Below are 22,741 nucleotides of genomic sequence, written 5' to 3'. Positions count from 1 at the left end.
TATTTTGATAATAGTGACTCCACCTTTGGGTGCATGTGCATTTAGAGCATGTATGAAGCAAAAAAAACCAGGCGAGCAGGGGTGAAACGAATGCTATTTCCTATAGCTCTGTCCATTTTGTCTTCTTTAATAAGTATGGAGGTGGAGGTAGGGTCAGAAGAATGGAGATTAGTCAGATAGTGTGATAACTAGAAAAGCTTTTTGGATAAGCACTGGTCGTTTCTCTTGTCCTTAACGGAAAATAACTGAAGTAAGCCAGTGATCAGTTTTGGAATGATGCTATACAAATATCAGAGCAAAACTAAAAGCCCTAAACTGAACTAAAATAAGGCCTATCTTTCCAGGCTAACGAAAAATATCTATATTAATCCTATAATGATTTTTAGAATGATATATGCAAATGTCACAGCAAAACTAAAAGTCCCTACATTAATATTTTAGGAATATTATAGGGATATTATAGCAATGCCATTGGAGATGGAAAACAAATACTACAAAATACAATAAGGTCACTATAAACTCACTGATGAGTAATGAAACCAATTTCCTGTACTGGTATCATAGGAGATAATAATAATAATACCACAAATGACAACAACAGTAAACAGCCACAGGCGCACTGTTGAGTCTTTATATGGATATTATAGGAATATTATAGGGATTTTTCGTTAGGAGTGATTGGTTGCTTGCCACATTTGGGCCCTTCCGTCATACAATGTGCAATATCCTTAGGGACTATAATTGTGAATCACGTGGACATGACCGAGAGTGTGGGGGGTTTGTTGCTGAGGGTGAGAAATGGTCATTTGTATTGACCAACAGAGCTGACCACTGCTGGAGACAGAGAGAGAGAGAGAAAGGGGAAAAAAAATACGTCTCCCAACGCTTTGGGTCAAGACACAACGGTGAACACTGGGACTAAACTCCAGAAACATGGCAGAAGGTATGTTTGACTTAAAGCTCTCAGTTTTGGGGGGTTATCTCTGGGAAGAGTGGAGGTGGTTTCTGAAGGGGGGCTGGGTTTCCTTGCATTGTCTTTGAGATTTTCTGAGGGATTCTTCAACAAAATTCTGCCCGGTGACCCCCCACCCCTCATTGTTTAGGGGGAATAGGTTGCCAGCCCCCCTTTGTTTACCTCCCTCTCCCGCTTTCCCTCTCGCAGCGCAGCTTCTGCTTTTCACAGCATTTTGCATGAAAGTGGCAGTCTGCGAGGATTACCCAGCTTGAGGGCTAAAGAGGATACTGTAGCTTGGGTGCTTATTTTGACTCAAGGCAGAACTGAAGACATGGGCTCTGTTTCCAACCAGGAATTTCCAGGTCGAGTAACAAAACGAAGATGCCTTTTTCTTTCCGAGTTAAAAATGTTAAGGAACTTGTTTTGGGGGAAAACTGCCTATCTTTTGTAAAGTAATGGCTATAATGTAGCATTTTCACGCATTGTTTACGCATGGAGCATTCAGTCAGTATTTGTATCAATAAATTACATGCTCTTTAGAATCTTTGATTTCTTATAGCCTCCAAAACTACTTTAGTTTGTATATGGCTGGAAATGTCCGGCATATTTATAAAGATTGTAGGCCTTAAATGCACACGCTGTTCATTTGTTTCAATTCAGCAGGGGATTTTTTTGGGTGAAATTTGGTCAAAAATGTTGACGAGATTACTGTATCGAAGTTGCATTGCAGTCACAGCAAAGGATACATGAAACGAAAAAGCTCTTGTGTTTTCCAAACCAGAAACCACACTTATTGCGATTTTGCGTGTTTCGGGCTGGTGTGTGCGCTTTTCTAGCACCGCTGACCTGAGGAGCCACGCGCGCCTTTCCCTCGACATGGGAGTTTTTCTGCATCTTTAATTGAATATGTTTGAAATTGCAGGAGTGTGCAAGACGGAGGAGGACGAAGGGCCGAGTACCGAGGAAGATTCACAGCCTGTCCACGGGCTCGGCGTGTGCAAATGGTTCAACGTCCGCATGGGCTTCGGGTTCCTGTCCATGACCAGCCGGGAGGGAGTCACACTGGACGAGCCGGTTGATGTGTTTGTCCATCAGGTAGGATGACTATCTGTTTGGAGGTCGAAACTGTTACACTAGGGTAGTATCAATATTGCGACGAAACTAAGATACACCGTGCAGCTTTACACTGCAAAAAACGTCCATCTTACCGAGTCATTTAGTCTGTTCTTCCTAAAACCAGTGGAAATCTTTAGCATTAGGGGTGAGATGAAGCCACTTATTTCCAAAGCAGCTTCACTTGTTTCAGAAACTAGAGTCAGTATTTTGAAACCAGGCAAATGATCCCACTTGTATCAAGAATAGACACGTAGGCCTAATTAAAACAATATATTGAAAACAATTTGATTTGCATTGAGAGCACGTGGAATTTTCTCATCCAGTCGGCAGAATTTTCACTTGTTTGAGGAAAACAACGATTTGAAGCCCCGATACAAGATGAAATGTGCTGTGGAGATGAATGTTTTTTGCAGTGTAGTGGGTGTTGCTCCTCTGGGGAACACGTGTTGCAGGCAGAGGAGACCTGAGCAGCTTCCCTCGTGGTCATCTAGAGGGACAGATATGATGTAGTGGAAGGTAAACCCACGTAAACTCAAGGTTTTATATACAGAACAGAGCTCACTCACCTTTTTAGGCTGACATAAATCTTTATGGGGTGAATGTATGGGTTAGGGTTAGATCTTATAGCAGTATCAAAGTAATGTATGGTGCTTGAAGGAAGGGTCTTTTTAAGGGGAACCCCCATAAATGAATCATCTTCTCAAACTATAACTGTTTTTTGGTGGCTGTTTGCAATATGATGACTGAAAGTTATAGTTTCTACTTCATCACCTGATATCATGGAAGCTTTTAGATTATTCATAAATGATTGCATCATTGCACACAAAGATTGGCTTGCGATGTGGGCAAGTAATCTTCCAAATTTACGTGATTAAATTGGTAGCCAGAATTATTTGTCACCTTATTTTACTTCTCTCTGACTTTGCCTCCCCCCTCAAAATGCAATATATGTATGTATCAGTTTAACACAATTTCCACTGATTTATCTCTTTTTTCATTAAGTTGGATGTAAGTGGCAGTGGAATGAAGACAATGAATACAACACATCAACTACATAACTTAGACTCTTAGGTTATACATGAAAGCTGCTGTTTTCTCAAACAAGTTTTTGTCTAATGTGGAGAGCTGTTTGTTGTAGGATGAGTGTATCTCTAGATACTCTGGTAGGCCTGATACTGTTCTGCTCTATCTTCTCTTGAAGTGAACCAAATCCTCCTTGCATTCTTAATTAAGGGTTTTTACATTTCTTTCTCTGATGCTGACCTGCAGATGTAGATGGAAAACTACCCAGTTCATCCAGGTTTAGCCAAAGCCTTCATTCACCTTTTACTAATGGGGGAGGGGGAAGTGCTTTTCCCTCCCAGTTCTCGTGTGAATGAGCCCCTCCGCTGCTGTCTGATAAGATAAAGACTTAGCATCTGAATGAGAGGAGTCCCCACTAGCTGCTCATTCACCTCAGGTTCCTGTCATAAAGTGATTAAAGGCTCTTTGCTGTCTGCGCGGCCCCCTGTGTGTGTGGGTTGTTTTTTTTTTTCTGGGTTTATCTTGCTTAAATTTCCTTCCCCTCACCACCATGCCACCACCTTTCAAGACCCCCAGCTGTGGAGGCATTTGTCCCCCCAAAGTGCATTTCCTTTTCAGAGATGTAGCTTTTTATACAAATTTCTTAAGTGCATCCACAAAATGGATGGACATATCTCACACTCGGTTAAGAACCTGCTAAGAATTCAGACTTCAGCAGCTGACTCACTCAGATTGTTTAAGTTTTCCGTTAATCTGCTCTCAGTTAAGGCCGGTGTTTATGATGATGCATATAGGAACATTTGTTTAATTTTCTGTTGAGCAGTTGAGATTTGGAATATGTTTTGACTAGACACAGGAAGTCGGTTTGTGATGACTCATATTGCAAACCTAAACTTGAGTTGAATCAGGGATAGAAACTTCGTTTCAAAGCTGTGAAGCTGTCTGCATTGTAATAGAAATAGGGGATGTTAGCTGGCATAATGACCTGTGAGTCCTGGCATTAACTGATATGCTGATTGAAATGTCCCTGAAGTAGATCCAAAACCCTGCGTCTCCTTGTCATGAAAGCAATTGGATTATTGCACCATATAGTTCGTAGGAAGCTTGAGTTGAGGGAGCAAAGCCGTTGTGACGCTGATCTAGCTTCCAAACCTCACATGCTAGACCTCACAGATGTGAACACCGTGTCCACTGCTTTACTTAAGCCGTGTCCTCATACTGTGACCGCTCTCATCATATCCGCAAGAGAAGCGTATCCAATGATTTCCTCCCCTCTCCATCACCAGAAAAGATAGAAGCACGTGTGTCAATGATGGATGTATGGGGGCTATGGCAACGGCAAGGCCCTGGCCCTAAAATTAGTGGCCGCGTGTCAGGGAACATTAACTCCCGGGGTCCTCTGGCCTTTGTGCAGGTGGACAATAGGGCCATGCATCCCAATGAAGCTCTCCCCTCGGCCGTGACCGAGCCCCTCTTTGTCTCAGCAGCAATCCTCCCATTGTCCTTCACAGCTCTGATGTCTTTCTCTGCCTCCCTCGGCTTCCAGACCCATTGTGGGCAGAGCTTACAGTAGACCCCAGTGTTGCCTCCACACCTCTCCATCAGGTTCTTCATGTTAAAGAACATACCTCAATCGTATACCTGCCCCGCCAGTAAATAACTTGCTTTGTGATTTGGGCATGTGGCTGGGGATGGACTTTCATGGGGGTGGGGAAGGTCACACATGTGAGAGGAAGTGGGTTAACGGTCACCGGGGCAGAAGCACAATGGGGCCAGTGCTCTGCGGACGTCCATGCTGCCACCCAAATGTTATGGATGACCAATCGTGTTTCCCCTCCGCCTATGACTTTGCAGCAGATGCTCATCTGCTGTTGTCTGTTAATGAACGTCAGAGGATTAGAGAAGATGGCACTTTCATTTTCATGGCGCAGGCATTGCTGGTGTTGCTAGTTAGCAGAATGCCAGTGTTTTGAATGGTTGCATTATGGATTTTGGAGACTTAACCAAGTGATGAATCTGAAAATGAGTCTTGGAGAGTCATTTGAGTAATAGGCCGCAACACTCCAGAGATGTTTAGAAAAACATAAAATTTCACCCCCTGCATCTTCTAAAATATAACTTGTCCTAAAGCATTCTGCTGTTTTAATTTATTTAATGTTGTAAAGACCATTGACTTTCTTGTGAGCTTGATTCAACTACTGGTGGTTTTGGCAAATTCTGAATGGGGACCATTGACTGCGCTAGATAGACAGATGTGAATTCACTCAGCCATGAAAGAAAGGCAAATAGGATTCATGATTATTCAAAATCAAGGATCTTTCTGTCAATCTCAACTGCTTGCTATAGTTTATAGGCAGTTTTCAGAGGTTTCCCATGTTACGGAGTTGGCCTGTCTCTAATTTTTATGGCTTAATGCACACCATACCTTCCTTCCACTCTGTTTCCTCTCTGAGATGGTTCTTCTTCTGGATAGGCTATTATTCTCTTCTAGGAATGTTTTCCAAGGTCACATCAGGTGAACATTGTGGAATGGGAGAGGCTAGAGTACTTTGTACTCTTGGCATATTCAAACACAATTTGTACAGGTCCATTGTCCCACCTTACCGATTAATGCCACTCCAAATGGTTTAATTGATTGCGAATGAGGAAATTGGTAAGCCCCTGCATTGATGCCATTCATCCAACAAGCTGTGAAGTGAAATTGGCATGTTTTTAACAGGTTTTTTGATCACAAAGAAGATGTCATCTATTCAGGCACTGATATCAAAGGGAGATATCAATCATTTTGACCAAGAGAGCTTGCCCCCAACTTTTATCTTGCATGCCTCTCTGCCAAACAACTATCCAAGGAATGTCCCACTGACCCCCAACCCCCCAGCATTACAAGCCCCCTTCCCTTCTCACTCCACCCCCACCCCCAGCACTATTCCCTGCATCCTGCAGTTTTAGTGGTGGTGGTCAGTGTTAGTGGAGCTTTGTGATGTGGGTGGGAAGAGGGCTGGGGGTGGGGGCAGCAGTGCGGAATGCTGTTCCTCCGGAGGGGGGGATGGGTTGAAGGTTATCCTCATCAGGTTTACCACTCAAACACAGAGAAAAGACACGCCAGCATTAGGCAACAGCACCTTTATGCAGGGCAGTGGGGACAAACTGTTGGGCAGAGTGAGAACAGCAAGCTTTGTAGTGCTTGTTTATTTATCAGGTGAGACATAATGATGACCTTAAAATACCAGATGCCTGATAAGTCCTATCGGGCTCTGATGCTATCACACAGTGAAAATTGGGTGGGGGTTGTTCTCAAGGGGCAAAGTCTCCACATGCTCATTGTTGAGTTGGTCACTGATGGTATAATATGTTTTTGATCAAGTTGCCATCATTATTTATATGTCACACTAAGATGCAACAACTGTGTTATCTCTGTTTGAGATGTGGAAAAGGTTTAAGCACACACATTAGTTCCTTGGTGATGTGTCTCCAAATCTTTCTATCATACGTATCACACATGAGTAACAGAGGTTTCCAATGGTTCAGTCACTACAAAACTGTTGTTCCCTAGATGGCACACAACATTTTGATACTGAATCCTCTCCCCCTGTCCCTTTCAGAGCAAGCTGCACATGGAAGGCTTCCGCAGTCTGAAGGAAGGCGAGGCGGTCGAGTTCACCTTCAAGAAGTCGTCAAAGGGCCTGGAGTCCCAGAGAGTTACAGGACCAGGGGGCATCCACTGTGTGGGCAGCGAGAGGAGACCCAAAGGCAAGAACGTCCAGAAGCGGCGTTCCAAAGGAGATAGGTAAGCAGCGGCGTCCTTTCTTTAAGGTCCAATCTGGGGAAAATACATGTTCAAAACACGTTCAAACAGTGAAGAAATTTTTAGGTTTCCTTTCCGATGGCAAATGAACAGGACTAATTAGTTGGAGGTAACCATTGTGGAACATCTCATTGTCAAGTAAATTGTGAAAATGAGTATTGTGCATTATTCTATAGCCTCTGTGAGCTGCTTTCTAATGGTGTGCTTCATTATTTTGCCTCCCTGCTGCTTTGGATGCATAACTTATCAATACCAGAAGGTATTTTGCAGATAATTATGCCTAAGAACTCCCAAATTGAACAACCAAATGACTACTGGGCTACTGTTCATCAATGTGTTTTTCTTTGCCAGCATTAGAAATGTCATAACAACTCATTTCAGCACGGTATATTGATATGGTGTTGGACCGAGTTATGTTTTTAGATATAAAAAATGATGTCTTGAATTATAGAACTGGAAAGCACAACTACATTTACCTTTACACAGATCTCATATACACCTGCATGTTAGCAACCCTTAAATGGTCGAAAGATAGGTGTCTTCAATCTACAAACACTCATTGTAGTGTCCAGTTTGGATCAGACGTACAATGGTGTTTTAGTTTCTCCCTATTTTCCTTCCTCTGCCTCGACCCCAACCCCCACCCTGGTCCTAGCTAGGGTCACACCAGCAGGCTTGACGTGTGACCTGGATCAATAACTGTTTAAATCTGTAGGCCCCCAGTGGATTCACACCCACTGACTCTCTCTCTCTCTTCCAAAGCCTCTTCCACCAATATGATTTGTAGCTCCAAAACCACCACCACCCAACTAGCAACTGGAAAGATCTAGATTCAGATAACATAAGCATTAATCAACATGGTTAAAATGTAGAGCCAGTAAAACTTAGCTCTACTGCTGGAGAAAAACCTTACACCTGCAAATGTGGTGATTTTCATGTTTTTACTTGGAACTGAATGTGTACATGGTCCTTCATAGGTAGAGCAAGTTCCACGACTCCAGTGTCCATGATAGCTATTCAAAACCTTTCAAAATATATGGTAGTCAATCTGAAAGTACAGCTCTTTTAATTCCTGAAATGTTGGCCCTTTTTGACAATCCAAGGTTTTCATCTGATGGCAACAATGTGCCCCCCAATGGAAGAAAACAGGAGTTAAGGGGGCCATCATTTTGGGTCGTTCTTTGAATATCAATATAGCGCGGGGTTAGAGGTGTATCAACTTCACCCCCCCTGTCAGTTGTGATTAGAGCCAGAGAGTAGTCAGTGTGAGAACGGAGATCATTACCGCCTCAAAGAGTCCTGGGAGGCCCGATGTGGCTCAATAACTCTCCCCAGAGCACACTGATCCTTGTGGTAGATATCATTCCCCTCTAGCATATTTCATTATGCAACGGTGGATGGTGTTTCATTGTTTTGGCCATTTGGACCATTTTGTTTATGATTTATAAGATATATTGATATTTTCTATATCGCTAAAGTTATTACCAATGACGATCATCATATTCCATTTTCAGAAATAGAAAGCAAGGCTGTTGGTGTTTTCATTTTTGTATTTCATTTTTTTTTTTTTCAGCGGTCTTTATGACAACATGACCACAGTTAGCCACCAAAACGAACCACTGTTTCTCATTCCACATTTCATAGACCACCTTAGTGAGTGTATATATGACTCAGGGAGGGAAAAAGCTCCTGTCCATTTAATTGATAACAGATGCAAGAGCCCGGGCAGGGGGGGTGAAAGGTCACTGTTGTCATGGCAACAGTGTATGAGTAAATGCAAGAGGGTTGGGGGCTGGGATGGGATTGGGGGTTAGAGAACCGAGGAGGGGGAGTGGGGGTGGGGGTGGGGTGGGTGGGGTCAGGGTTCAGAGGTCATTACTGCAGCTTTTTTAGACAAAGGAGCACTTCCCCTTCCCTGCACTCGCTCCCTGATCAATGCCGATGTAGGGAGCTTCTGTGACGGTATAGACCTTGACGCCACCCCAACGGCCGCTGGTACAAAGACACACTGACCCCTCGGCAGCCGTCCTGTCCAAACCTCATCTGCCGCTACAATGGTGGCAGGGGGTCCGCAGTGGCACTGACTGACCGGCCCACGCCCACCACCCATCTGTCTTCCAGCCCTGCACGCGTGGCCATTCTATAGCCCATGTTTGAACAGAGGTGGTTGATGGCTACCACTGACCCCTCACTATGTCCACTTCTTCAGTTCAATGCCGATGAAATGGATCTCTCACTTTGGTACAATAGAGTGTAACGGGAGGCCTAATTTCAGAATAGCCAATTTGACAAATAGGGAAATCTGTTTATGATACTCGGAGATGATGCGGAATATAATAACCATGCCAGGTCCCTTGCAAAATAGGAACACTGCCAAAGTACTAAGCATATGCAAAGTTAATTCTTCTAATTCTGCAGCCCACTCGCTGATTATGATCTACATTTCCAAAATGAATATGTAACCCATCCAGAAACCCCTGCTTTTCTGCAAGGTTGCTAGTAAGCAGATCTCACAACTCCTGGAGTGGTTTTAAACATCGAAGAAGTAGTCAAAATCTGTAGACTCCCGCACAATGTCTTCACTTACAAGGGTTTTATTTCAAGACACAACATTCTGACTTGACCTTATCTTTCTCCTCTGATGCACCTGGCCCATACATACAGTTGTGCAAGCATTATCTTTTTAGGAACATCTAAGAAATGACTTGACGTGTGGAATGATGTTTCAATCTAGTGCCCTGTTCAGAGAGCAGTGTGGGTGACCTGGAATGCCCTTGCAAGATTTATGGCTTACTGCAGACTCAAACCAATTCAAATGAAATATTGCCATCTAGTGGCCAACAGGTGCCAGTAAAGCGAATATTCCAGCTGTCCTGACTGAATGCTCCCTCCTCTTGTAGGTGCTACAACTGCGGAGGCCTGGACCACCATGCCAAAGAGTGCAAGCTACCACCTCAGCCTAAGAAGTGCCATTTCTGCCAGAGCATTGACCACATGGTCGCCAACTGCCCAATCAAAGCACAGCAGTCCTCACCAGGTTCTCAGGGAAAACCCTCCTCCTTGAAAGGGGATGAGGAGGAGCACAGCCAGTCGGCACCGCCTCCGGAGACCTCTGATTGAACAAGGAAATGTGCAGCAAGGAAGCCGGGGAAGCACAGAGGCCAATCAAACTGCTTTACTGGAGAGAAGGGACACCAAGATCCCTTCCACCTGCTGAAGCTGCTTTTGGAACTACCTCAGGTTGAAAAAAAAAATATTGCTCATGAAGAATGTTGCTGAAGTTGTTGTTTTCATTTGGTGTAACACTCAGGAATACTGCTGTACTATTGCACTCAGGAAGCCTTCTAAATGTATTAATCATTGCTGTTGATTCAGGGGTTTGAGATTGTAGTGAATTATGCCATATAACAGATTATTTTGATGTTTTTTTTTGTAGGATCTGCGTTTTCTTTTATGTGATACTGTGCCTCTCTTGTGGGCATTCGACCTCTTCTGCTTTTGCATAATACTCAGTCACTGTGATAAGTATAGAGCTACACTTCTGCTGCCTTACCATTTTGTCTCTTTCCTGATTGTTACACCTCACTATCCGACAAGGCAGAGACGTGACAGTACCTCTGTAATGAATGTTAGATTGCATATCGCATGGGGAATGGGCGGGTACGTGAAAACACGTGGGATGGGGTTTAGGGTATAGCTATAGGCAATGTATTGGCATCTGCCGATATTGCAAGTGACCATCCAGATTTCCTGGGGCCAAATGAATGTCAGACCAGAAGTCTTTGCCAGCTTTTGGTTGGAGTTATTTGTGTCATTTCATTATTTTGGTCCAGCATTTCGCTGGCTGTCTAAGGTGCGCGGTCTACCTCATCGATGCATGTTTGGTCTGCTACGAAACTTGTTATCCTAGCCACTGATAGTAAACCAAATATTCTCTGCTCGAAATACAGTTTTGGAGATTGTGATGTAAATTGGGATTAAATCAAATCCTTTTTGCACTACAGTATTTATGTAGGAGTGTCATTAGTACCAATACACTCCCAAAAGTTTTCTGGGAACTGGAAGCATTACCTAAATCAACTTCCCAGTGGCAGTATGTTCTCATGTTATTGGCTGCTGTGCAAAATACTGCTACTTTGTAAGTACTTCCATTTGGATTTGATATAATTCCAACCAATGTGGTACTATACCCAATAATGTACAACACCAGCTCTAGTAAGATACTTGACATGGACTGAGTTACTGAGTGGTTCAGCTAGCTCTCCTCTTGATACTTGAATAAACTGAGGCAGAATCAGGCATGATGTTGCTAGTAGGAAGGCTGGTGTTTCTGTTTTCATCCATTGTGGTCCATTACTAGGTAGCTATTTAAGACATTACCTCCTATAACCCTTAGTAGGGTAATAGTTCAGGAACACCAAGCCTGCACGGAGGAGCATGTAGAACTAGCTAATCAGCATTTTACTCCCGTTTTACAGGAGAAGCTGACAAGACTTGTACACCCAATTAATATATATGTAAAATTATTCTAAAGCCTTTTAAAAATCATTCTACTTATTTATTTTCATCCAAGTGTGCTGCAGCTTCTCCTTTCACTCCCTTTGAAGCCCGCTCAGCGATGAATGTTCTACTAGACATCAGAAAACTGCCGAATGTCATTCAAAGCTACATTTGACATGAGAATTTATTTGGGTAACGTATTTTTAACATCAGGGTGCTCATATTACTGTGTAAGTATCAGTATCAGTGCTTAGTAACTGTTGTTTTGATAAATCATTGTCACTGTCCTTAATAATTCAGTGCAGTATGATACAGTGTAATAATGATAGAATACACAACAAGAGTTACAATGTACTTACTGAGCAGGTACATGGCATTATGAGGACTTCTTTTGTAAACTGTGACTTTGTTTTATTTCCTTTGCCTTGTGTGATTTTTTTTTTTCTCTATTTTTATGCTCAATGAACCTTCCAGAAGGGGGGGCTCATTGTAATACCTCTTTATCTATGCCAAAACCAATGCAATGTTACTCTGCACTAATCATGTGTAAGATGCATTAATTTCTTTTATATTCAGTTTAATCTTTTTTTGAATATGTGTTCCATATTTTTATATATTTTTTTTTCGATTTTGATAAACTGCATACAGTTGATTGCTGGTGGCAAAAAAGGAAAAAAAAAAATAGTAGAACCTCCACTCTCAGGCTTGTCTCAGGAATCGCCAATCTGAAAACTCAGGGAATAATTCAGATTGATTGGAAGGAGTCAAGGAGTGTTCATTCATGACAAAGTAGGGATGCAATGTTTGTATGTATGATGTTTGGTGCGAAGCAAAGGACAAGGGAGCCTTGGTAGAGTCTTTTGAATGTCTTGGTGCAACAGTGAAACTTTTCTGGGCTCATCCACAGAAAGTACAAAGATACAAATTCTGTAACAGTTTAGATGTCTTTTCATTGAGATTAACAGGCTTTTTGACTTGTACCTATACTTTGTCAATTTATCATGCACCTAGTCTGATGATGTTCTTTATTTTCTCTTCTTTGACATAACATGCCATGATATAATATGAAGAAAATGTTCCGCTATTATTGTATTTTTCCTCTATAATCGTTGTAGATGGGGATGTAGTAGAATATTGTTAAGGGATTGGGGCTAGTAGAATATTAATTGGGGTTGTCTCGTCTCAACACATGGCCAATACATGGTATTTCAGACTATCAATGCTTGTGACAAAAAGAATGTGTCATGGATGACTTACTTAACACTCATCAAATGTTGTTTCATACCCAGATTCTGCCTTTGGGTGGTGGGATACAAATTTTCCAAGTTTTAAGATTACATAAGCGATACTTAAAAAAAAAAAAAAAAAAAAAAATTCACTCAGGATACGAAAGAATGGAAAAGATTGTTGAAGCAAGTGACTTTTTTCAGTATGTTTCAGTTGAATTTACTCCTCATTTCAGTAACAGTAGGATCCTCTGACTTGAATACTTTCCAGTCTTTCCATTAAAAAACAGACACACAAACAGGACTTTTGTTCATCAATCTCTATGATTCAGTATTTTTTTTTTTTTTTTTTTTAAATCTGTGAAACCATTGAATACCTCATGTGTCAAACTCAAGTTCTACTTATTTTGATACCGATTGTTTAGATCAAGGTCGAATGAAAGTGGCAAAGTGGTGTATTGTAATGTTTGCAATATTCTGCTGTATATAACTTAGTGATGTTTTCGGAGTATCATTTGAAAACAAAAGTCCATGACAGACGTTCTGATTGCAACAAACCTGTTTGACTCCCCAGTGATGTGTTATTGTGATTTGATTGTTGGGTGTTAGATGGGTTAGATATACCTTAAAAATCCAGGGACGTATAATGTGCTCAGGGTAACATTTGAAGCACATAAAAGCATACTGTATCACACTTTACCTCGTGTCTTGCGTGTGCTTTTTATGTAACATCTTGTTTGTGACCATCAGCCATTTCATTTGTGATGTTGTATCTATGGTGTAAATGGCTGAAACCTCTTCCAAAAATGTGCATTTATTACTGAAGAATGTATCAATGTTTACTGCCATAAAACTACATTTAACTTGACCTCAGGCAATTTAATGGCTAGTTTGTCAATGGTAAGCAGCATGTAGGCTATTCAAAGTATTACTGTGATTATGTTTCTATATGTAAAGATCTGCTCCATTTCCTAATAAATATGTCAATATTCACATGCGCTTTTTGTGTCTATTTGTCTTCCTTCTGTTACAACAGGGATTTCCAAAAAATTTAATGTAAAGGACCCCCCGAACTGATCTGTATTTAGACCATGGACCTCCATTTGTCCTAAGGACCATCACCTGAGGAGGTTTTTTTGTTAGATATGACACTGCAGGTGTGGAGGCAGCAGCAGAAAGAGTAAAACCTGTTATGCAGTATCTCATTGTACAGTCTTCCAGAGAGTGAAATAACAGTGAAATTAATATTTTTCCTTATTTTTCTGGCCTGCCTGGTCACTTTGGGAACCACTGCTCTTGACTAATGGCTGTGCATTACCGTGCTTAGCCACCAGGGGCGCTGTTCATTGTTTACATTTTCCACCAAAGCCTCATGGGTAAATCCAACATGGCCGGTGCTTGTAGGTGTTGAGGACGACTAGCAGGCGACATTCACACTTCAAATACTAACTCTGACTGACCATTATAGCTATTTTTATATTCTGAAGTGAAGTCCTCGCTCGCAATGTCGCCCCCGCTCCTCGCGGCCTGTTTAAGAAGTCAGACAACATGCAGAAGTTTCTCCGCCGCCCTGCTGCGGCTGTCATCACACACGAGAGCTAACACTACTCACTTCAGTCATTCAGCTGGGCTTTCAGCACAGAGATGCACGGCACTTGTGTACAGAAACCATGGAGACCCCTCCCAAGTTGTCCAGTAAGAATATGCACCTCCACCTGCATTGCTCTGACTGTGTGGATGCAGATATGCGTCTGTAAACGTGACTAACGACGTGGCTAACGCGAGCATGCTACCTGCAATCCATAGAAAACTATAAACCCATGTCTAAAGTTATTTATCAAATACGAATACTCGTTAATAGCATAAAAATCATTCATTTAATCAATATCATGACACAAGTTTGATGGTTGCCAGGTTGGAGGACGTGGATCTTCCTTCCATAGGTGCAAAGGAGGTTCTTGTTAAAATGCTGGCAGCCCCAATCAACCCGTCAGACATCAACATGATTCAAGGTAGTAAATATTACAGTTAATTAATTAAAAACGTTTATGTTATAAGAAACAAAACAATTACACACCCATTCACCAAGTAGTTACAACAGCCATTCACACCAAACTACTTAGAAGAATAGAATAGAAGAAACAAGATCAGTAATGTCAGCATACTGATTGGTCAATGACAGCAGTTCAGCACACAGTAATGCAAACAAGTGAAGTGACCTCTGCACAGCTTGGACTTCAAATACAGGAGAAGCATGATAGTCTATAGGAGATTAGGTTTGCTGCACACTATAAACTCAAAGACAGATTTGTCTTAGCTCATTTATTACATAGGCTAATCATTTTAGCAAGTAAAAACAATGGAGCGAACACAGCACACAGTATTTTTTTTAACCACTTAGACAGGCATGAAGATCAGTTGTTTACCCATAACTCTTCTCCAGGTACCTATGCCATCCTCCCTGACCTCCCGGCAGTAGGGGGAAACGAGGGGGTGGCCCAGGTGGTGGAGGTGGGCAGCCAGGTGAAGTCCCTCAAAACAGGAGACTGGGTCATCCCAAGAGACGCCGGGCTCGGTAAATGACTTCTAGAGAGAGAGGAGTGAGTCTGCAATGTCACTGTTGTGTCTCTCAGGTGTGATTTTCTGCCTGGGTGTGAGCAGGGACGTGGAGGACAGCAGCGGTACTAGCGGAGGACGATACGATCTCGCTGCCCAGTGACATTCCCTTGTTGTCCGCTGCCACGCTGGGGGTGAACCCCTGCACCGCCTTCAGGATGCTCTCTGACTTTGAGGACCTCAAGCCAGGTAGTCAGTCTCCACATACAGGGGCTGATGATGTGCTGCTTCTCACTTAACACAGTGTACCAAAATCCAAAACATCAATTCCTTTTACAGGACTCCAAACACTTGGATTACACATACAGGGTTGGACACATTTTTGCTCCTACTCCATTTCCAAAAGGAAATGTGTGGCAAATTGAAGTTTTGTTCACTTTTCAGCAATCAGAGGGAGCAAATAATAGTGTGCCGACAAATCCTGTGAGTTATGTTAATATATTCCTTCTAAGTTGTAGCCTACTTCACAACTTTTGATAAGTGACAGTGGCCTCTAAAGTACCAGTGAAGGATAGATGCAGGAAAGACACATGTTCGGAGAGTTATGCAATGCCTGTGAAAATCTATAAAGGAATGAATAAACACATACCATAATCTTGGTGAGGTGCTTGGCAGCGTGAACTTACATGGGAAGGAATACTTTACACACTCAAAGCTCCATCTGCAAAATGCTGTATATCCATTTGGGAAACATTTTACAAATATTTCAGAATTGCAGATGATTCTATCCTCAAAAGCATAACTGTTTTGTAAGTAAAGGTCTTAAAATGACTATTAACTTTAATGATTACCAACAATGGACTTAACTTTAATACCAGCCATCATTTTGTTTGAGGAGGTGTCAGTGTTTTCAAATGGTGGATATCTAATGAAACACTTTTGTATTGTTATTTACTGATGTTTCAACAGATAAGCTGTCTTCATCAGGGTATACCTATGTTACCTTTGTAAATATTACACCAATATAGCCTAACCTACACCTCCTTTTGATAACGGTGTGTTTGCCCATATTTAGGACACTGATGATGGTTGCATAACCAAAACATTTGTGTTACTTCGCCTTTTTGCACTTGAGCACATTTTTGCACTTTGTAAGTATCATGTAAGCTAATTAAAATAAGCATTTTTCTAATTTTGCCTCTGGACATATACTTATACGCATCAATTCTAGCAGTGTGCGGGTCTTATATACCTTATCACCTCTGTAAATATGACATGATGTGAAGAAGCCATAGACATCATGTAATGGTTTGCCTCTGTCTGCTTTCCTTTCAGGTGACTCTGTGATCCAGAATGCAGCCAACAGTGGAGTCGGCCAGGCAGTAATACAGATCGCTGCTGCGAGGGGAATAAACACTATCAACGTTGTCCGAGACAGGTGAACCCAGTCACACTACACTGACTCTTTAAAGACACTGTGTTTTGTAGCAAATGTCTGTAAATTAGTGACAAGGTTACAAGTTTGCTCCCCCCACACACACACACACACCCCAGCTAAGTACATGCAGTCTTTTGAGGAGATTTGGGAGGTTTTCAGTCCTAATCATTAGCTGGGTTTATCAGCCAGTCCCTGAAGGACAACTAGCTGTGATACTCGGGTCTTTTTGTCCAAGGGTGACAGAGAGAGAATTTGTCTTTGTGTGTCAAAATTTATGACTGTAATGAACTTCCTCATTGTGTCTCCCCTTTCACAGGCCAGAGTTCACACAGCTCAGTGATAGGCTGAAGGCTATAGGGGCCAGTCATGTGATCAAAGAGGAGACGCTGAGGCGGCCTGAGATGAAGGAGTTGTTCAAGGTCTGTGAGTCCAAGCACAGTTTTAAAGATTCTGTCCTGTGGTTTTGCCTATAGATGAATAAAAATGGTTGTGATTTTTCTTTTCTAAAGAGCTGTCCAAGGCCTAAACTGGCACTGAACGGAGTCGGAGGGAAGAGTGCAACAGAACTCCTCCGTCACCTACAGTGAGGATGTTGAATATTCTTTGCTGACTTGTTATTCTTACAGTGAAGAGAAAGCCAATCGTAAAATACCATATTTCTCATTGTTTTCAGGGTCGGAGGGTCCATGGTAACGTATGGAGGCATGGCCAAACAGCCAGTCACCGTCCCTGTGGTAAGATGAAGCGTCCCATAGCCTTCCAGATTTGACATTGCATTTCCCAGAGACAAGTTTTTCCAAGGTAATTAATTCACCCACGTCTGTGCTGCTGCGCTGTACACTTACTCAACTGACCTTGCTTTCTGCAGAGCGCTCTTATTTTCAAGGATGTGAAGCTGCGGGGCTTTTGGGTCACACAGTGGAAGAGAGATCACTCGCATGGTGAGTCTGTATTGAATTAGTATTGTATTTTTACATCTTAAAGTGTATCTTGCATCTTTAAAAAAAAGTTGAAACATTTAAAGTCATTTGAAGTCTGGTTTTTACCCTACAACTGTTGTTGTACCTTATATGCATTCATTGATTCATTTTATACTTCTTTTAATTGTAAAGCACTTTGTAACTGTGTTTTGAAAAGTGCTCTATAAATAAAGTTTATTATTATTATTATTATTCTAAGACAGGGATTTCAGGGATTTCATAAGACATTCTACTACATTTCTCCCCAGATGAAGGGGCCTTCAGAGCCATGATGGATGAACTGTGCTCCCTCATCCGGCAGGGGAAGCTGACGGCGCCTGCCTGTGCCGAGCTGGGCCTCCAAGACTACCGCAAAGCTCTGGACGCAGCCACGCAGCCTTTCACCTCAGCCAAACAGGTCCTCGTCATGTGACCTGACTGAGGTCTCCCCAACCAATTACCACACTGTCATGATCACAGCGTATGAACTGGGTGCAGCACCAAGACTGCCACGTCACTGTTGACGCACCATACGTCAAAAACGTTGCTCGAGCTCATACTCCATAAATGTCTGTCTGCTGTAGCAGGTTCAAAGTCCAGAATCAGTCATCTGCTGCAGTGACACTTTGAATTCCCCTAAGTTTACTGGCAGTAATCAAAAACCCATTAGTCCTTATATAATGATACAGAATTACAGGAACTATCTTCAGATCCTGATAATGCGGCTTTATCTGTCTTGATTGGCAACATGTTGCATTGATTGATTGTTAAATGGACATGAGCAGGTGCAATTCATATTGTTAATAGACAGGTTTATTGTTGTGGTAACAGTGATATTCAAGGTGCATTGATTCTTCCTGTTAAAAAAATTAATCATTAATTAAAGTCAACACACTTTAAACAGATGATATTCGTTTTTTTTAAGATTAATTTTGGCATATTTGCCTTTATTGCATAGATGCAGTAGAGGGAGACAGGAAAGCTTGGGAGAGAGAGAGGAGGATGATATGTGACAAAGGCTGGGTGTGAACCCAGGACATCGGGGTTACATGGTATGCACCTTAGCCAACCGAGCCACCAAGGAGCCCTATATTTGTCTCTTTTGCCATACTTGACTGAAAATCAAGTATTTAGGCAGTATCAATGAAAGTGAGGTAAAGAAGGCACATCAAAGAATATTGAAGCCAAAGGTTATGTTTTTCCCTGCTTCCAAATAGTGCATGACTCAGTTTTACAAGAGGACACATACTTTTAAACATGAAAACACATCCTCTGATAATCCAGCAGACACAAAATAATTAATATAATATTGTAATTTTGAAACAATTCTGGAAAAAACATTTACACAGCCACTTCTTAGAACACTCAAAGCTCTATATTTTTTATTTTAGCTATGCTAGCCAATGACTCACTGACAGTTCAAAGTTTCAATGAGATGCTTTAAAGTCCTGTGATTACAGATGATCATTACCAGCTGGCCAAGACCAGACTCAGTGCCACAGAGAGGACAGGCAGCAAGCCACCATAAACGGATGCTGCCCCTTCTTTTGCCAGACAGCTTTCATACCTTTCGAAGTCTACCGCTCTCGCAGCACACACATGGTCAATACGGCAGTCGCTGTCACACTCTGTCAGGTCGTAGTTGACGGAGTTGAACTCGTAGTACTTCTGCAGGTAGCAGCGGTTGTTTGCCATCCGGTGCAGAACCTGGTGCATGGAGGCTGGGGAGGCGTCTGGTACTCTGAAGCTCTCTGTCAGGCGGTACTCCTTCTCCCAGCGCGCCTCGGCCTTATTGGCTCGAGTCAGGTTCAGATAGTAGGTCACCACGTCCTGGGTGGGTCGAAACAAGAAGGGTTAAAATTGGAAAATGTGACGATGAAAGTGCATGAAAATTGTTAGCTGTAAGTTTTACATTTGTAATTTCACACATTTTCTCTAATAAAAACATTAAAAAAAACCTGTAGATTGGGCCTATGAAGGGTTCCTCAGTCTAAAATACTAGGAATAAAAATATATAAAGAAGTGTGCCAACGGCCTTGTCTTACTTTGACCAGGAGTGTTTGGGTGTCGTATTCAAAGACGCGAATCCCAGGGTTGTTGGCTCCGTCCTCGACCCCGGGCAGTGTGGTTTTCCACGGTGTGACGCCGGGGCTTAGGAACATGGTGCTGATGGGAAAGTCTGTAGAAAATAGAAGGAAATTCTTCACTGATTATTGTCGCTCTCAGTATGGCACCAGGTCATGAAACGGCAACATCCGGACACTGATGCGAAAGTCACAATGTGCATCACAGTTAGGAAACTGAAATGTAAATACATGTAAAACAGTGAAGGAAACTGATTAAAATATAGATCCGTGCCAACTGACACAAGAGGAGGAGGAAAATTCTTATTATTAGTAGTAGTAGTAGTAGTAGTAGTAGTAGTAGTAGTAGTAGTAGTAGTACAATAATCTGATTGTACCCTCTGAGATGTAGAACATGCGAAAGCTGTCAGTATGATGATGGCCAAAGAACTGTCCGATGATGACCGAGTGATGCTTCTGAATTAGCTCCACGTATCGCTTGTTGAACTTTTTTGTGAACCACAGCTTGCTTCTCTTCTTCTCAAAGCAACCTGGAGGAACGTGGCCAATGATGTACACCTGGCAGACAAGTCAGTGCAGAGTTAGCAAAGACCACAGAGGAAGTGTTTTAAAGAAATTGCCCACAGCAAATTGTAGCTATCTTTAGTTTACAGTAGCATGAGTGGTACTGTTTATGTAATCTTCTTGTAAGGCAGAGAAAGTAGAGATGCTTTACCTTCTCTTTGTTGTTGGCAGCCTCCGTAAGAACCTGGTCCGCCCAGCTAAACTGGGCTGCCGGGTCGTCCATGTTCTGGGTCAGATTGTTCTGGTCATAGTAGAGGTTAGTGTTGAGGACCAGCATCCTGAAACCTGTTCGATTCAGTAGCTTTTCAGAGTAATATCCACCTATAAGAAGAGGAACATTGAAGAAAACACATGACAGAATTTGACATGTGTTTTGTGCCATGTCTCATAACAATTTGTTGATCCCTGTCGGCAAGCAACTTTTCCAGCACCTAGAAAGGACTTAGTGCCTTGCTCAAAGGCACTTCAGTAGGATGGACGCCTGCCGATACTGGGGTTTGAACCTGGGTCCTCTGGTTGAAGCATGGTCTCTTCAACCAGTATAGGCTACCCTGCTGCCCTAACAAGTATCAGAGGAACACATCTCAGAGTATTAAAGGAAGCTGTAACTACCTTTTTTAAAGGTTACTTGGGACTCTGGTTCCAACCAGTCCTGCCACATTTCTGCTATCTGGCTGTAGATGTTGTTCGGGGCTGCAGGAAGCTGGCTCTTGGGGTGGTAGTCATGGTTACCCAGGGCGGAGTACACTTTAGTGCCTGAAAGGTGAAGATGGAAAGAGTTTATCAACATTAAGACACTAAAGTAAAGTATGACATTATGGTATATTTTGATCTCGGATGATTTCTCCATCCCATTTTTTTTAACCTTTATTTTACCAGGCAGGTCACTTAAGAACAAATTCTTATTTACGGCCTGGCATGAGGTTAGCCTCTTGGGGAAAAGGGGAGGGGATAAAATACAAATGCAGACATACAAAGTTCAACATTAAGGGACATAACAGAGAGACATTAAACAACAAACAACATTACCATTAACAAGGAGAGAGGGGTTCAAAGGGGAGAGGAAATTTAAAACAGAGAGAGAGAGGGTTACAAGAAGAATGCAACACAGTATAAGAGAGTGATAAAACAACACAAATCATACAAGAATACACACATGTATAAAATGGGTAATTGTGGAGGTGGAAAAACAGGTGAGGTGCCATGGAGAGGTTACACTTACTTGGAAAGACTTGATTTATGATGTGGGTGAGGTTGCTGATAATCTCGAGCACTTTATTTTCTCCCAGATCCTCATTTGGCATGTGGGGTGTGTCATCTCTGAAAGGTCAAAAGGCAGGTTGTTTCAAATTGGCTGCTTTGAAAATTGACAGGATCACACGCTGTCACAGGACAGGTTATCTCGTGAAAGCTGTGAACATGAAAGTTATGAAGCTACACAAGAGTTAGTCATAAAAACAAAGAATCTCTTAAAATAACCTTACATTCACCCCTTAATACATACAAAATCCCCTTAAATTTAGTTAAGGGAGTCATTCATGGAGGAGACCCCCCCTTAAAGACACCATTCATTTTTGACTCCTTACTTAAGAATCAGAATAATTTTATTGGCCAAGTATATTTGCACATACAAGCAATTTAGCTTAGTGGTTGTTCCTACTTTGTTAAAAGACAGAAGAATAAAAGACAGTATAAACCAATAAAAACAGTAATATAAAAAATATATAGAAACAATAGAAGAAAAAGAAGAAGATAAGATCAGAATCAATTTTCTAATATGATGAAAAAAGGCATTAAAAAAATCCCTTAATTGCTAGTGTCTCCGTGAATGAACCCATGAATATATCCTTTAAAAACCCATGACACCCTTAGCCTACCTTTTTTTTTAAAGCTATGTTATTTTTAATGGATAATTAATGTTTATGTAAAGGAGAAATTAAGGACATTTCAGGGATACATTTAACGAGTTTGGTTAGTGAGACCTAAAGAGGACTGATAGGCCTTTACCCTGTCCAGACGATGAAGTCCGGATCTGGCAGAATATCCTTCATGGCATACACCGAGGAGTTGATGAGGTGCCATGGCGAGTCACAGACATAGTGTCCAAAATTCCCCGCATTAGCTGCGGGTCGTTGTCCGCTGGATGCGCACACACGTTCGGGTTTATTGGTGAGTTCATAAGTATGGTCCAAGTGCAGGTCTGTGATGTGCCAAAAGTTCCCTGAACAAATGCGTAATTACGCATGAGATCAGTTGCTCCGGCAAAACTAGGCAGCTTTCAAGAAATACTTTACTGTATTGATAGTTCTGCTCATATTAATAGAAAGCAGGCTGCGCCTATTATATTTTTTAAGCTAACTTACTACTTACCAGACAGAGCAAGAACTCCACATCTGAGAAGCAGACATGACAGGAGCAGGAGGTTCTTCGTTGCAGACATGTCGGACTCTGGCAAGCAAAATCCGACAGCTGTCCCGTTATCTTTCAAGTTTAGTAGGCTAGTCTATAAAGGAAA

General features: G+C 42.0%; 3 protein-coding genes across 5 annotated transcripts; 2 read left to right on the top strand and 1 right to left on the bottom strand.

The window, feature by feature from the left end:
- The first annotated feature begins 933 nt into the window (after positions 1-933).
- On the top strand, positions 934-10,019 carry lin28aa (lin-28 homolog Aa). Its single transcript, XM_071517178.1, has 4 exons — positions 934-943; positions 1,878-2,050; positions 6,697-6,881; positions 9,800-10,019. Exons 1-4 carry the CDS (start codon positions 934-936, stop codon positions 10,017-10,019), a joined length of 588 nt encoding a protein of 195 aa, XP_071373279.1.
- Positions 10,020-14,011: 3,992 nt separating this feature from the next.
- mecr (mitochondrial trans-2-enoyl-CoA reductase) lies at positions 14,012-18,458 on the top strand. 3 transcript variants are annotated; one of them, XM_071517167.1, is made up of 10 exons: positions 14,012-14,320; positions 14,540-14,637; positions 15,069-15,200; positions 15,287-15,430; positions 16,517-16,619; positions 16,936-17,038; positions 17,129-17,202; positions 17,293-17,353; positions 17,488-17,560; positions 17,854-18,458. In XM_071517167.1, the coding sequence occupies exons 1-10, from the start codon at positions 14,130-14,132 to the stop codon at positions 18,009-18,011; spliced, it is 1,137 nt and encodes a 378-aa protein (XP_071373268.1). In that variant the 5' UTR covers positions 14,012-14,129; the 3' UTR covers positions 18,012-18,458. The 3 variants fall into 3 exon arrangements, with proteins under 3 accessions (XP_071373268.1, XP_071373267.1, XP_071373269.1); XM_071517166.1 differs by having other exon boundaries at positions 17,848-18,456; XM_071517168.1 differs by lacking the exons at positions 14,540-14,637; positions 15,069-15,200 and having other exon boundaries at positions 14,149-14,320; positions 17,848-18,457.
- Positions 18,459-19,020: 562 nt separating this feature from the next.
- On the bottom strand, positions 19,021-22,666 carry smpdl3b (sphingomyelin phosphodiesterase acid like 3B). Its single transcript, XM_071517165.1, has 8 exons — positions 22,597-22,666; positions 22,234-22,447; positions 21,449-21,546; positions 20,839-20,982; positions 20,378-20,547; positions 20,040-20,220; positions 19,624-19,757; positions 19,021-19,408 (listed from the first exon to the last, which is right to left on the bottom strand). Exons 1-8 carry the CDS (start codon positions 22,664-22,666, stop codon positions 19,046-19,048), a joined length of 1,374 nt encoding a protein of 457 aa, XP_071373266.1. The 3' UTR covers positions 19,021-19,045.
- Positions 22,667-22,741: the final 75 nt, after the last annotated feature.

This window comes from Centroberyx affinis, unplaced genomic scaffold, assembly GCF_046629955.1.
Source record: "Centroberyx affinis isolate AG114_WGS23_722 - 3 ecotype Tasmania unplaced genomic scaffold, CSIRO-AGI_Caff_v1 ptg000469l_1, whole genome shotgun sequence".
In the NCBI taxonomy this organism is placed as follows: Eukaryota; Metazoa; Chordata; class Actinopteri; order Beryciformes; family Berycidae; genus Centroberyx; species Centroberyx affinis.
The sequence above is the reverse complement of the archived record's forward strand: the minus strand, read 5'-3'. Positions and strand labels throughout refer to the sequence as shown.